The sequence below is a fragment of the Chrysemys picta genome, chromosome 22 (genome assembly GCF_011386835.1).
Source record: "Chrysemys picta bellii isolate R12L10 chromosome 22, ASM1138683v2, whole genome shotgun sequence".
Lineage (NCBI taxonomy): Eukaryota > Metazoa > Chordata > Testudines > Emydidae > Chrysemys > Chrysemys picta.
This window is the reverse complement of record NC_088812.1, coordinates 2,618,970-2,633,839: the sequence shown is the minus strand read 5'-3', so window position 1 is coordinate 2,633,839 and position 14,870 is coordinate 2,618,970. Positions and strand designations below refer to the sequence as shown.

The 14,870-nt window shown below is 51.6% G+C and overlaps 1 protein-coding gene across 2 annotated transcripts in view; it reads right to left on the bottom strand.

The window, feature by feature from the left end:
• Positions 1-14,870, bottom strand: part of CACNA1A (calcium voltage-gated channel subunit alpha1 A) — a 198,743-nt gene that overhangs the window by 173,838 nt on the left and 10,035 nt on the right. For both annotated transcript variants that reach the window (XM_065576443.1, XM_065576444.1), the window contains exon 2: positions 12,162-12,467. In XM_065576443.1, coding sequence (XP_065432515.1) covers positions 12,162-12,467 — 306 coding nt within the window. The remainder of the gene's footprint in view (positions 1-12,161; positions 12,468-14,870) is intronic.

Genomic DNA, 14,870 nt, shown 5'->3' with positions numbered 1-14,870 from the left:
GTCTTTAGCTAGGGTGACCAGATGAGATGAAGAAAATATCGGGACACCGGGAGGGAGGGGGGCAAAAAAAAAAAAAGCCGAGTGATCCCAGCTCAAAATTGGGACCCTATCTTTAGCTCACCCTTTAACTACTGTGCGGCCCTTTCTCCTATGGCCCTTCGCTGATAGGATGTTAACCAGTTTGACTTGAACTGAGTTTCAATCTGACAAATACATTAGACACAGCTAGATGTAAAGCAATTTTACTTACCCTATTAACCCGTCTTGCTCAGTGCTCCATCACAAGAGTTTGAAAAAGCAAGTGCCTTTGTGAAGGTTCTAATCCTTATTCTAGTAATTGATTTGTCTGATTCTGTTTATTTATTGCTGTTTCTCCGATTCTACATAGCTAATGAGAGTTAATTAGTCAATGCACTAATGTTTTTATAAAATATTCTTAGGCCTTAGATCTTTCACATGAGTTTTGCCCTTTTCTATGTGGACTTAACTATGGAAATACACTGTAAATTATACACACTAATCCAATTAGGCTGTCCTTAAATCTTCCAGCATATTGGTCTGGAAGATAAAAGATTCCGAGATGGAAGAAGTGTAAACAAACAGTCTTGTAAAGTATTTCCTAAAAGATTATTATTAATAAAGAGCCATATGGATCGTTGTTCGTCATGGCATATTGATAATAAATTTGTGCCCCGTTTGGGCCTGTGAGAAAGCCACGCTGTCGAATTATCATATATGGGATAAAACAGCAATAGTTCTGTAACGTACCTGTGGTGAGATCAGGTCCCTATTGTGCTAGGTGCTGTACAAACACATAATAAATGACAGTCCCTGTCCCCAAGAGCTTGCATCTAAATTGACAAAGGATGGGGGGGAAGGAAGTATTTTTATCCCTGTTTTACGGATGGGAAAACTGAGGCACAGAGAGAGGAAATGACTTGCCCAGGGTTCCACAGAGAGTCAGTGACAGAGCCAGGGAGTTGAACCCAGAGCTACTGAATACCAGCCAAGTGCACTAACAATGAGACCATACTTTCTCTCTTTACCATAACCAGATCCCTAATTCTTCACTTCTGAAACTTCAAACAGGCACAGGATTCATCTTCACAGCCTGTCCTGAACCACTACATATTTCTGTTGTGCACTGTTAAACATCTGGTGTTTTCCACCCCAGAGGTGGCTGCATTTCAGTGGCAGGTGAGATTTTTCAGGTCGCAGTGGAAATAGGGGACATGAGGAACTTAGACAGTAAATGTATCCAGAGTGGTTTCAACAGTGTCCATGCAATTGTACTCCTGTCAGTAGTGATTGTGCCAATATGTACTAGTGATCAGGTCAACAATGGTGATGACTGTGAAAATAGCGGTGCTCCTTCTCCTGCTCATTATACATGCACAGGCATGTGTACCCTGCACTACCTCCCTCAGTGTGCAGGCATTTGAGAGCATGCCAGTGAGACTGGGAATGGAAGAGACAACCGAGGCGAGGATGACCTGCCACAGGTCAGTGCTGCCGTCAGAGTGTGAAGCCCTGCTTGGAAGTGACTCAGGAGTGCAGTGGGGATGGAGTGGCAGACCTGGCAGCACTGCTGTCTGCGGTATTCAAACTCCCGTCAGTTTTCTTGGAGGAGAGCAGGGGCCGGAAGTGACTGTACTTTACACGTGCCAAGGTGATGAGAGTGTCCAGAGCTGTACTCGCAAAGCAAAGAGGCCAATTTGGGAGTCAGTCCAGCAATTGCAGAGCTCCGGCCCCCAGCAGTAACCACATACACCACACTCCCTGCCAGCGCTCGAACAGGCCCCAGAAGTCCTTGCTCCTAGTCCCCTGCTCTGGCTCCTAGACCACACTCCCTCCCAGAGCCAGGAGTCCTGACTGTTAGACCCCGTTGTTCTCATCACAAGAACACCCCAACTCCCAGCGCCAAGAATAGAACCCAGGACTCCTGTGCCTCACAACTCATCACTTCTTTTCTCTGCATCCCCTTCTCCAACGCTGAGGGCCTTTATTTAAAAACAACAACAATAAACAAACACAGTATGCTACAGTAATTGCCCCACCGGCTGCAGTATCCTGTCATGAGCTGCATCATTTGTGGGATATCACTGCAGTATTTCCTTTGAATAAGGGTGATTCCAACACTGCTTTAAGGGGAAAACAGGGACCGAATGTCCATGGGGCCTTTGGCTGAGGCTCTGGGCTGGGTTTAACTGAGACTGTGCAATGAGCTGGATCTCTGGTACCCACATACCCAGTATAGGGCATGGGGACTATTGACACTGCCAGTCCCTAGCCATCAGAGCCCCCATCCATGTATGCCTAAGGCCCCATCGTTGTGTTGTCTAGGTGCCAACATGGGGCAGCCTGGTGTAACTTCAGCCAGCTCCTCGGAGCACTGGCGTTGTACAAAGCTCTGGCACCTTGATGCAACGGGGTAGGTAGTGAGTGAGCATCAGGATGAGCACAGCCCTTAGCAGCAGCAGCAGATGCATTGTGTCTGCATGGCGACGCAGCACTGAAATGGTTAACGGACAGACCCACCCTGTGGCTAGCAGCTTCACAAGGTTCTGAGCAGTGACGCAACACGTTCTGTTGCACCCAGGGCTGTCTCCGAACCCCAGCACCGGACTGCAAATCCCATCTGCAGCAAACGCTCTCGCCAGGAGTCTTGGGGACTAGATGGCTTAGGTGGCTCAGTAACAAACTACAGAGCCTTTCAGAGCTGCAAGGTCTGCAGCGACCACACGTCACTGAGCACAGTGGCCCACGTGGAATGAGTTTGGTGGGTCTCAGTCTGAGCACAAAGGTGTGCGTATGACTAGAATCAGCAGCCCCAGCAGAGACTGAGGATTGAATGGGCCACAGAGACCGAACTCCCGTCTCCCCTGAAAAAGTGAGCCCCTCTGGGACAGTCTGGGGGGGAAGCTTGCCCTGCTTTGGGAATACGCAGACGCTTCAGGCTGCAGGAGCTGCGGATGCAGCTACTTTTCCCAACGCTGGATTCCTTTAAAGCCACAGGCGCATTTAGCAGGAGAGCTGAGGCACTCGGCATATCTTCTGCTGCCAAGGTGGGCAGGAAGGTAGCACAGGGACCCTGCAGTGAGGTGGACAAGGGCGTGGGTGGAACCTGCATGACACATGCCTGTCTCTGGTACATCAGAGCTGGGCCAGCCATTGCTCCTGCCCACCCCCTGCCTGTGCTCCTGCAACGCCACGGTGGCAGAGGAGAGACACGGAGAAGGATGCATTCCCTCCTCACTACCTACTCCTTAGCACACTCCCCCCAAGCCCTGTGCATGAAATCCCTTTTCTGATCTGATTCCTTATCGTCACAGCAGCTGCTGGAGCAGGCTGCAGAGGGAAATCACAGAGAGAATTTAACTAGCAGGAAAAAAATCACAGCAGCAACAGAACTGACACCATGAAGGAGGGTGGCAAAGTGGGGTCCCCCCCCACCCTCCCACACTGCCCCCTCTGACTCACCCACACCCGTCACTCCAGACAGAGGCTTCTTCCCTGTACCCCCTCCAGAGACATGGCGTATCCACAGCCCCCTTTGGTTTCAGTGAGGCTTGCAGGTGCTCAAAGGCCCACAAAACAGTAGGGTCCTAATGTGCCCCGCAGGCCAAACTGTGGGTCCTCAAGAGCAGCCCCTGGCTAACTGGATCAACTGCAGGCGTTTTGTGTTGGGTGAGGTCAACCAACAACCAATTTCTGCTCACCTCTCCAGGACAACAGCAGCATGAGCAAAACGTCCCAGGCGTCACTATGGGGCGCAAGGGCCCCTCAGAATCTCTCAGCAGCGCTGGGGTTCATATTCTCCTGCCCTAATACCACAGGCCCCTGCCAGCTGAGCCAGAGGAGAATCTCGCCTTTTGCAGTAAAGGGCCTAGGACATACAGTGAAGTACTTCTGAGCCCACAGGACAGTGGTACGTGACAGCCAGTTCATTACAATACGTCATGTGAGTAGTGCCTCTGTGTACAGGAATCTCAAAGTGCTTTGAAAAGGGTGGGTGCGGTAAGACACATAGAGGAGACAACAGAATGAGTCAATGAAAGAACTGGGAATAGAACCCCTGAGTCCTGGCCCCCCATTCTCCTGGCTCTAGCCACTAGACCAGGGGTTCTCAAACTGGGGGACAGGACCCCTGAAGAGGTCCTGAGGTTATTACATGGGGGGGTCGCGAGCTGTCAGCCTCCACCCAAGCCCCGCTTTGCATCTAGCATTTATAATGGTGTTAAATATATAAAAACATTTTTGTAATTTATAACGGGGGGGGGGGGGTCGCACTCAGAGGCTTGCAGTGTGAAAGGGGTCACCAGTACAAAAGTTTGAGAACCCCTGCACCAGACAATCCTGCTTGCAGCTCTGTAATCTGAAAGAGCTGCTTGACCCACTGACACCCCGGTCACAGCTTCAGCCTACTCAAACTGTGTATAATCCAGCCAGCGTGATCCGTGCTGGGGACCCCAGTTGGGTGGATGGTGGGATTAGAGGCAGGAAAGGAAAAATGAAAGGAAGACGAGGAGGAAGCAAAAGAAATGAACTTCCAGACACAAGGACAGACAAGTGGCTTTTTCAGATCTCCTATTTCCTTTCTGTACCCAAACATCTGAAATTTCACTCTTGCAAAGCAACGAATGACAGGGGGACAGAGGAGACTGTGCTTCACAGAGTGACGAGAGGGATCTGACATGCTTGTCTTGTCGATTATTCACACCGCCACCCTGGGGGCTTTTCTATATGCTGACATTCAACCCTACCGCCGCCACTGTGCGGATGAAAGCGGCGGGGAGGGCATTAGAGGCAGGTTTGATGAAGCTGAGGCCTGCACTTAGGGTCCATTACATTTCACTTAGGCTATAGAGTCCAGTTGGAACATTTCGCTGGCTAGAGGGTTTTCTCCCTGTAAACTACCCATGATCCCTTCTCTCATGCCACATTCACCCACTTTCCTCTTCTGATCCATGTCACAAGTCACATCACATTTCTGATGAAATCCATTTCCTCCAACTGTCCTTCCCACCAGGAAGTCACTTTGTCAATTAGTCAATAGTCACTTCCTGTCCCATATAATGTCACTTCCTCTTGCTGTCACATGATGAGGCTACAACCAAATTGCTTTGGAGAAAAGCAAAAACCTCACCTCTTCCTGCTCCCAGGCAAAGCTTCATCTGAAGAACTCCAGGCCCAAATATTTTGGGAGGTGCAGAGGCTGGCCAAACTTATGCACGGTTTGGAGGCAGGCATCTCAGTAGGAAGAAATCTGTGAGTCAGGGCCGGCGCTTCCATTTAAGCGACCTAGGCGGTTGCCTAGGGCTCCCGGATTTGGGGGGGAATTGGTGGCAATTCAGCGGTGGGGGGTCCTTCCGCGCTCCGGGACCTGCCGCCGAAGTGCCCCGAAGACCAGGAGTGCGGAAGGATCCCCCCGCCACAGAATTGACGATGACGACCGGGAGCTCGGAAGGACCCCCACCTAGGGCACCAAAAACCCTGGCGCCACTCCTGCTGTGAGTCAGGGCCACACAGAGGTTTTTGGGGCCCTGGGCAAAATCTGAAATGAAGGCTCCCCACCTTTCCAAAAATTACCCCTGAGGGAGGCCCTGGGGACAAGAGATTGGAGAGCAAGCCTGCTCCCCACTGCTCCTACAGCGGAGGTTCCTGCCCTATGGGGCAGGGCCCAGCTCCCTGTTCTGGGTGTTGCAACCTGGCACATGGAGTCACAGCGCCACTCAGGTTTGGCCTGGCATCATGATGGAGAGGCAGCCAGGCTAAACCTGAGTGGCATTGTGACCCTGTGCGCCAAGTCCCCAGTCCATTCAGTTTGGGGGCTCTCTCAAAGCGGGGGGGAACTGTCCCTTATGCCCTCCCTCCCCCTTGGGAGGCCCTGCTGTGAATCACAAAGTGGATCCCAGTCCTGCATGCAAAGATCTCTAGTTCGGATGAGTTACTTGCATTCACCAGCTGGGAGCAGAAATATCCCCAAAGAGCCTGGACACCTGAGATTTTGAGCCCAGCTTTGTGGATGGGCTTTGGTGCTTTTCTGAACTCCAAATGCCCATACTTCGAAGTGCCTCTGTCACCAGCGTTGATGCATTATTATGGGGGGAATGGTGAGATGGTTAAGGCACAAGACTGAAAGTCAAGACTCCTGGTTCTTTTCCCAGCTATGGCAATCCTAAACTCCACTCCCAGGAGTCCTAGTCCCCAGTCCCATGCTCTGACCAGTATATTTTCTCTGACTTCATTCTCTCCAAGATCTGAGAAAAGAACCTAGGTGACATTACTCCCACTACCCTAATCTAAGCACTAGACCTCATTAATAATAATACCTAGCTGTTATCTAGGGCTTTTAATCAGTGGCCTCAAAGTGTTTTACACAGGAAGTCAGCATCATCATCCCCATTTTCCCGATGGGGAAACTAAGGCACAGAGCGGGGACATGATTTCCCTAAGGTCACCCAGTGGCAGAGCCGGGAATAGAACCCAGTCCAAATCAGTGCTCTGTCCTCTAGGCCACACTGCCTCCTATTCACCTTCTCCCAGAGTGGGGAACAGGAGTTTGCTAGACCACGCCCTGTCTATGCTATGGATACCCCTAAGGGGCAGTTCTCCAAGAAAGCACATGGCCAAAGTGCAGCCATGACGTTCAGTCTCACCATGTGGTCTGTAATAACCAAACCCGAAGCCTCCACAGGGCCTGCTACCCAAGTGGGGGGCGGGGACTTTCCCGCCAGTCTCCCTGCTGGAAGGGTGCAATCAGGCCGTGAGATTCTGAGCCTGCTGTGCCTTGCCCTGGCTTGCTGTCCCTGGTGTGCACTGCAGGCTGGGGGGTGCCCATTCGCTTTCCTCTCAGGCACTTAACTGAAATGGGCCTTTTGCTCGGGAGCTCCTATTGTGGCCTGCTGCCGCCTGCTTCCCAGAGCGTGAAGGGGTTAATGGATTTCCCAGCAGGTCGCTCTGCTACTGCTGGAGGAATGAAGCACTTAACAGACTCCTGGTCTCAGCACTTTCAAATTCCAGGGCGTTGGGAGGCAGCTGATCTGGGGGAGGGGGAAGGCAGCGCCGGCTGCAGGCCCTTGGCCAGAGGAGGGGAGCAGCCACAGAGGGAAAAACGAGGCAGAGACTTGGGGATTCTGCGCAGTTGCTCAGGTCCTGGAATAAAGCCTGGGGCAGATCCACCCAGTCCTGGTCACCTGCTGCAGAGGAAGGGAAAACAGGGTCTTTAGATGCACAGAGACACTCAGGATATGTCTACACTGCAATTAGAGATCCGCAGCCGGTCCGAGCCAGCTGACTTGGGCTTTGGGGCTCGGATGAAGGGGCTGTTTAACTGCGGTACAGATGTTTCGGCTGGGGCTGGAGCCCGAGCTCCGGGAGCATCCCCTCTCGCAGGGTCTCAGAACCCGGGCTCCAGTCCGAGCCCAAATGTCTACGCTGCAATTCACCAGCCCCTTAGCCCAAGCCGGCGAGCCCCAGTCATCTGGCATGGGCCAGTGGGTTTTTAATTGCAGTGTAGACAGACCCTCAGAGGAACAGAGAGAGCACTTGACAGAGGATACAATGAGGAGCCAGGCAGCCACTCCTCATGCATCTCTAATATCTAACCCAGAGTAAAGGGGGATTTAGGAGGGATCCTCCACAGCATTCATGAGACCACATGAACAAACACACATGCATAATATTGATCTGGCCAGTATATGAGCACCACTCTCCTCTGCTGGATGGACTCAGAACGGCTCAGTTGTGTGTCATACGCCCTGTATTGCTAACAGATCCTGGAGATTATCCTTTTTAGCTCAAGGCCTGTTCTTTAGGAGAGAAGGATCTGGATTCTATCCCTGTGAGAGGCAAGTGAGAATGTCCTAAAAATGCATGTACCTCCCTTTCACGCTTTCCTGTTTATTTAAGGGCCCCTCTGGTCTTTCCCTGCAAATACAGACCCCGCTTAAGTTAGGGAGTCAGCCAGGGGAGCTGCAGAGGGACAGATCTCAGTCGCAGCTCCTAAAGTCAACTGCTGCTAGTGGCACTGTCAGGCAGACTCCTTTGTATTGCCAATGAGGGAGTCAGGGAAACTTCAGGCCAGAGAGGAGAGAAGAAGGACCCTTATCAGGACAGAGGAGCTACCTGACCCTGCCCTCCTCAGAATTACCTGGCTCCCTGCCCCAGGTAGGAGCAAGCAAATGGATACGGGCTGCATCCTACAGCAGTTCTTAGCTACACCAGAGCTAGCAGGCTGTGCCGGGGGAGGCTGGGTTGCGGGGGTTGGATTGTTTACTCTACGGCTTTGTTTCTCTTCTCCCTCGCTAGTTTAAATAAAGCTCCTTTCCCGGTTTCCCAGGCAAACTGTGTATATTGCCATTGCTCCCATGAGAGTGACAGTGTCCTGGGGCCTGAACCTCCCTAGCCTCGCACCTTGGGCAATCATTTGTGCAGGGACTGTCCTTTTGCTCTCCATTTGTACAGTGCCTGGCACAGTGGGGTTCTGGTCCATGAGGGGGGCTTCTAGGCGCTACCATAATCCACCAAATAGATAATGTACAGCTCCCAGCACAATGAGGTCTTGGTCCATGACGGACTCCTAGGCGCTACTGAAATATAAATGAATAGTGACAATGACACCTGGCGGCTGCTGGTTGTGCAGAGGGGGTTGGATCTGCTGCTCAGAAAGGACTTGCAGGATTTCAGACCAGGCAGTTGAAGTGAGTGCGGGCGGAAGGGTGTCGCTAGCTGGCCTTGTTGGAGGTAACAGGCAGATCTGATGTAGGGGCTCCTTTAGAAGGATTAGAGCTTTATCCCCCCAGTGCAAGCTGGCAAGGAGTGCCTATCGGCGGGCACCTGTGGGTGATAAATCCTGAGCTGAGGGAGCTTCCCTTTACAGTCAAACCCGCAGCTCTCATTCCATTCTGGTCACACAGATGGAACAACAGCGAGGGGGAGACAAGCAGAAGGCCAGAGAGAGAAGGAGCTTTAGGAAACGAGAGGCAGGAGGTCTATTAATCAGGCCCCTGTGACAGTAATAAATCTCCCTCTTTGAATGACCAATGTGTTGCTATAATGAAAGCTGAGCAGGAGAAAGCGAGCTGCGCCCCGCGGCTGGGCGGAGGCTTTGGAGGGCACGCTGCGGAGTCTGCTGCTACAAGGCGGTGCAGGAGTAAGACATGGTTCTCTGCCCACACATTTCCATCCACCAGGAAAACCCCCACACAGAGCCACCCCCCGCCCCACTCACTCACTCCTTGGCCACTCACCACTTGGCCACCAGATGCAGGGAACCCCAGGGGCTCCTCCTCAGAAGAGCCCTGTCCTAGATGGAGTAGGAGGTGGGGGGCTTAGCCCTTGCTTTGGAAGGAGGTGAGGATGGGGAAAGTGTCGCCCTCCTGTGAATCATGCAGCTGCATAGAGCAAGGGGCGCGCCTCTGAGGCGTACATGAGTGTTAAGCAGAAATGACGATGGAAGAGTAACTCCTGAGTTGTATGAAGCATTGCAAGGGTTTCTGGGAGCACAGAAAAGGACCGGGGCTCACATCAAGGCTCAGAGTGAAGGCGGGGGCCCTCAGTGAGGTTGGCATGAGCCCATTTTCCCAGTTGTAGTTCCCAGGGATACCCACTGTCCTGGAAGTTCAGGGCCCGATAACCCCTAAATCCAAATCAAAAGTCAGTCAAACCCCACCAGGCCTGCGCTTCCCTGGTCTGTATCAAAACTGCAACCGTGTGACTTCTGCACAATTTTGCACTTTCATCCAAAGGACCTCAGTGTGCTAAACAAACTGAGCGGGCCTCGCACCTAGGGAGGCTGCTATCATCCCCGCTGCACATGGGGGAAAACTGAGGCACAGAGACGCAACCTGCCCAGGCTTACTCAGCAAGTCCGTGGTAAAGCTGACAAGTGGAGTCTAGATGCTGTCACCTCTTCTAACTCTTAGCCCACCGCTGCCCGCTCCGAACTAGGGAGAGAGAGTCCTGACTCCCAATCCCCCCTACTCTACTGACTAGATCACACTCCACCATCCTGGCGCCAGGCATAGGATGCAGGAGTCCCAATTCCCAGCACCAGAGCTAAGGAGGCGTCATGAAGAGAAGGACCATGCTTGGGAATGATTGAAATGGGACAGTTTATTTGCCTCCCCTTCATTCCCAGCCACTGGAATCTCTCCCGAGCTTGGGCAGCCTTTGGGAGTCCAACAGCGCCACCTGGTGCGCTCGAAGGGGATTGTGCAGGAGCAAGAAATAAGGTCCCACAGAAATGGAAACACCAAAGGGAAGATTGTTGGGACAGGGGGAGATGAGTCATCAGCAGCTTGATACCCAGTGATAGGCACATTCAGAGCTCTGTCTGATCTATCGCGTCATTCATCTAAATGGGCCCGCTGTGCTGTCCAAACAGACAGTACGAGCTCTGCACACAGAAACCACTCGCCCACCCACTGAAACTCAGCCACCTCTGGGGTAGGACTGTGCATGGAACAGCCCGTAGCAAGGCTGCTTATCACATTAGGACAGGAAGTGAAAGGGAATTCTGTATTCAGTTGAAACTGCAAGGAGAATTCAGGGAGGCAGGGTGGAATTATCGAGCTTGGAATTAGGCCAATCATCTTGAGCTAACACTGGGACTCCTGCAAAAAGTGCCACATGACCTTTAATGACCACCCATCTCGTTATGACAGCTCATTTGAATATGGGTGCCTCTAGCAGCATAACGCCCTTTAAAAGGCTGGCGTCAGCACTGAGCCAGAGACTAGAGCACCCAAAGACACCCTCCAGGCCACAGAGAGACCTGATGCAGAGGAGAGCATCCCACACTAGATCACCAGCATCACTCAGTTTTCGTCTCTGTACACTGAGCAAGCCTACACCTGCGTAGCTGGTCAGAGCTTACTGTACCCGAGCACAGGATGGCCCAGCTGCAGCTCCCTTAGCTACTCCCCATGTCAGCCACATTTAGCAACCACATTATAGCAGGGTTATTTTCCACACTCCCTGCTATTCCCTGGCACCCCAGCCCCTCCCACCAGGGGCCTCCCCCAGCCTGTAGTAACACCATGATCCTCTGGTGGAGATATCAGCATTTCCAAGGCAACAAGCTGGGATTTCTTAAAACCCAAAAGAAGGAAAACAGGTTGGAAAGCAAGGGAAGTGAATCTGAGGGACCGGGAGGGAGGGGGAAGGTGGGGGCCAGGTACATCAAAATCAGTGTTAACCATTAACGCAACTGTGGAGTTCTTCTGAAATGAGATTAATTCACAAAAGAAGGAGGCCTGAGCAGCCACCAGATGTCATCAGACTGCTGACACCAGATCTAGGGCTTAGATCCAAAGCACAGTGCAAAATGACATCAGAAGGGAAGGATTTGAATAAGGATTTGCAGCTCCAGATCAGACCAATGGGACCACCGAGCCCAGTGTCCCCCCACTCGCTGCTGGACTGGATTGGACCAAGGGGCCTATCTATCTCAGTACCCTCCCATATCAGTTGCCCTGGATGAGCCCAATGGGATCCTCTAGCCCCAGTATCCCTACCCCTCCATTCCTGCTGCATTGGATCAGCCCAACGGGGCCCACTAGCTAGGTACCCTCCCCTTAATTACCACACGAGATCACACGGTCGCCTGGTAGCCCAGTGGTTCTTAGCCTTCTTCCATTTGCGGACCGCTAAAAAATTTCAAATGGAGGTGCAGACCCCGGTGGAAATCTTAGAGATACTCTGGAGACCCCCAGGGTTGAGAACCGCTGTTCTATGGTAAAGACAACCTTTCGTGGACCCCTTAGCCATAGTCTGAGGACCCCAGGGGTCAAGAGACTACAGGTTGAGAACCACTGCAGTAGCCCCTCCTACCCTGGAACACTGGGACAGACCAATGGTCCATATATCAGACTAATGGCTCCTCTAGCTTGGTATCCCCACCTCTCTGCTGTGCTGGATCAGTGGTCTGTAGTAGCTCCTTGGAGGGAATCCATATAGGTACCATTTTTCCAAGTACCCTCTAAGTTGCCTGGAACTGTGGAGTAGCTAGAGGAGTGGGAGCTCACCGATGGAGGCCTCCAGTGATGGGGAGCAAGAAGAGCAAGAAGCCTTGGTTTCCCCAGGACATGGTCTTCCATGGAAAACAAAATGGCACCCAGTGACTGATCTGACCCCCTGTGACCTGGTCTTGTACTTACTCCCACTCCTTGCGCTGCGCCTGAGGGGTACTGTGGATCTTGTGGGCTTGATGCGCCATGATGATATCACGGTGGTCCACCACACCCCCGCGCCTCTTGAATGAGGGGGCCTCCTGGCCGGGGCTCATCTGGTGGTACCGCATGTCCTGGAAGCTGAGGAAGCCACCGTGGAAGGGGTAGTCCGAGGTGGCTGGCCCACGGCCCTCCTGCACGGCGTCATAGTAGCTGGGAGGCGACAGCATGGAAGTGCGGACCACGGTACGTTTCGCCATCCATGGGCCTTTCCAGATGGCTGTGAATGTGAAGCTGTGGAGACAGGACACATACGGGGGTCAGGAAGAGATCGATTTTGGGAAAAGGATGGGACAGGGGAGAGGGCAGAAACACACCCCTTCTTCCCTGGTGTGGGGCAGGACTGAGAGGGGCAGAGACAGACCCAATGCCCTGATGGAGTAGGAGAGAGGTACAGAGACTCCTGTGCACAGGAGGAGAGTGGGGTCCAGTGGTTATAGCTGGCGACTATGGGTCAGGACTCCTGGGTTCTAATCCCACCTCTAAGAGAGAATGTTGGCCAAATGGTAGAGCTGGGACTCCTGGGTTTGCAGCTCTGAGACCATCTTGGACAACCATGGAGAAGTATGTGGTTTAGTGTTAGAGCTTTAATATCGATGGAGGCAAAACACAAGGGGGATTCTTTTAGATAGACGAAAGGCAAAGGGGGAATCCTTCCACAAACTGCCAAAACAGTCCACATCCGTGGTTTGAGAGTGGCTCGCACTCGTCTGCTGGGCGGGCAGCACTGCCCTGTCATAGTGTCCCCCTTCTCTCTCTCTCTCTCACACACACACATCCTGAATTCACACTGAGTTCTGCTGTCTCAAGAGACACACAGGCCAAGCTGTCCCTCTTTCTGGTCTGATCATTAAGCAGAGCACCCACTATAAAGATTTGATACCTGGGGGACGAGGAGGGTTGGGCAGAGTAAGTGGGTCTGATGAAGAATTATTGGAAATGTCCTGGTTATAACACCCTCCATTTTCTCCCAGGTTCACATCTTGTGTTGAATTTAGCAAGAGCTGGAGGGGTATCTTGAGGAGGGTTAAGATTTTTTTCCAATATGCTTTTAGATGTCATTCAGTGAAATATTGCCCTGCAGTTGTATGGGTATGGGATGGGAAGACATGATATTATTATTATTTATTATTTGTATTACCTTCACTTCTAGGGGCCCTAGTTATATGCCAGGACCTCATTGTGTTAGGCATTGTACAAAAAGCAAAGACAGTCTCTGCCCCAAGGAGCTTACAATCTAAGTGTAAGACAACAGATGGATATAGACAGACAGGGGAATACAAGAAAACAATGAGACAATATTGGTTTGCACGATGGGCATCGTAAGGTTAGAGTACCAGTCTGGAAGTCAGGACTCCAGGACTTCTATCTAGTACTCTGGGAGGGGAGTGGGTCCAGTAGTTAGAGCAGAAGACTGGATGTCAGGGCAGCTGAGTTGACTTCCTGATTCTGGGAGGAAAGCATGGCTTAGTGGTAAGTGCAAGGTATTGAGATTTAGGACACCAGGGTTTTGTCCTTGGATTTGGGAGGAAGTGAAGTGTCTAGAACAAGGGGTCTGTGAATCAGATGTGCTTGCTGCCCTGAAGAGCTTCCAATCTAATCGTAGACAGGATGTGATGAATGGGGATGACAAACAGAAGGGAGCAGGTGAGGACATGACAGGATCGGGCCATTAGAGAGGCTGGGGCTGGGCACATCTTGCTAGAGCAAGTGGAAGGTTTTATAAGAATACATATTACAGTTGACTCCCTCCTCCTGAGCATGTCTCCGGGCAGCGTTGCAATGAAGACTGGGCGCAATAGAACAGGGAGGGCGCTACATGCGGAGGGGGTGAACTGGAAAGTGATGTGGAGACGGATGTAGAAGAAGCCGACATCATCAGTGAATCAGTTACCTCTTCTATACGCATGGCCAGCACGGACTTGCTGTCTAGGTGGCTTTTAGATATAAGGAAAATCAACAAGTACGTGTCTCAGGGACAAACAGAGAGAACGAGCAGTGGATAGGTATGTGCATCTCCTTAGACACATTTTGAAGCTGGATCAGCCCTTCAGGGCTGTTTGGCTCTGGGATTCCAGTTCCAATCCTTCTCTATCAATCCATCTTACTTCAAACTGGTAAACAGAGCTCTCAAAGGGGCACTTGCTCTTTCAAATTTTGTTCTGGCACCTTGGAGATTCTACAAATTAGGCACATTTTAGACATTACAAAAATAAATAAAAGATAAAGAGCCACCTCTGAGGATTTCTCATGTAAACACCAACCCAACATCAGGTTCTGAATCCACAGCTTGGTACAGTGTAGCAAAAATAAAAACCGCCAACCCACGGGCACCAAATGAATCACTTCAAAACTGCCATGTGTTAAATTGGCCACCAGGGGGAGCTCTGAGCACCCCTGAGAGATGCTGGAAACATTCTGGCAGAGAATTAATTTGTTAAAATGGAACTATTTTTAAAAAAAAAATCAAGAAAAATATGCTTAGGAACATACGGATAGCCATATTGGGTCAGCCCAGCGGCCCAGTATCCTGTCTCTGATGGTGGCCAGTGCCAGATCCTTCAGTTGAAGGTCCAGGAGGGATAATCTGCCCTCTTGTGAAGACGCAGGTTCACCCCCTTAAGTTAATTTTGGCCT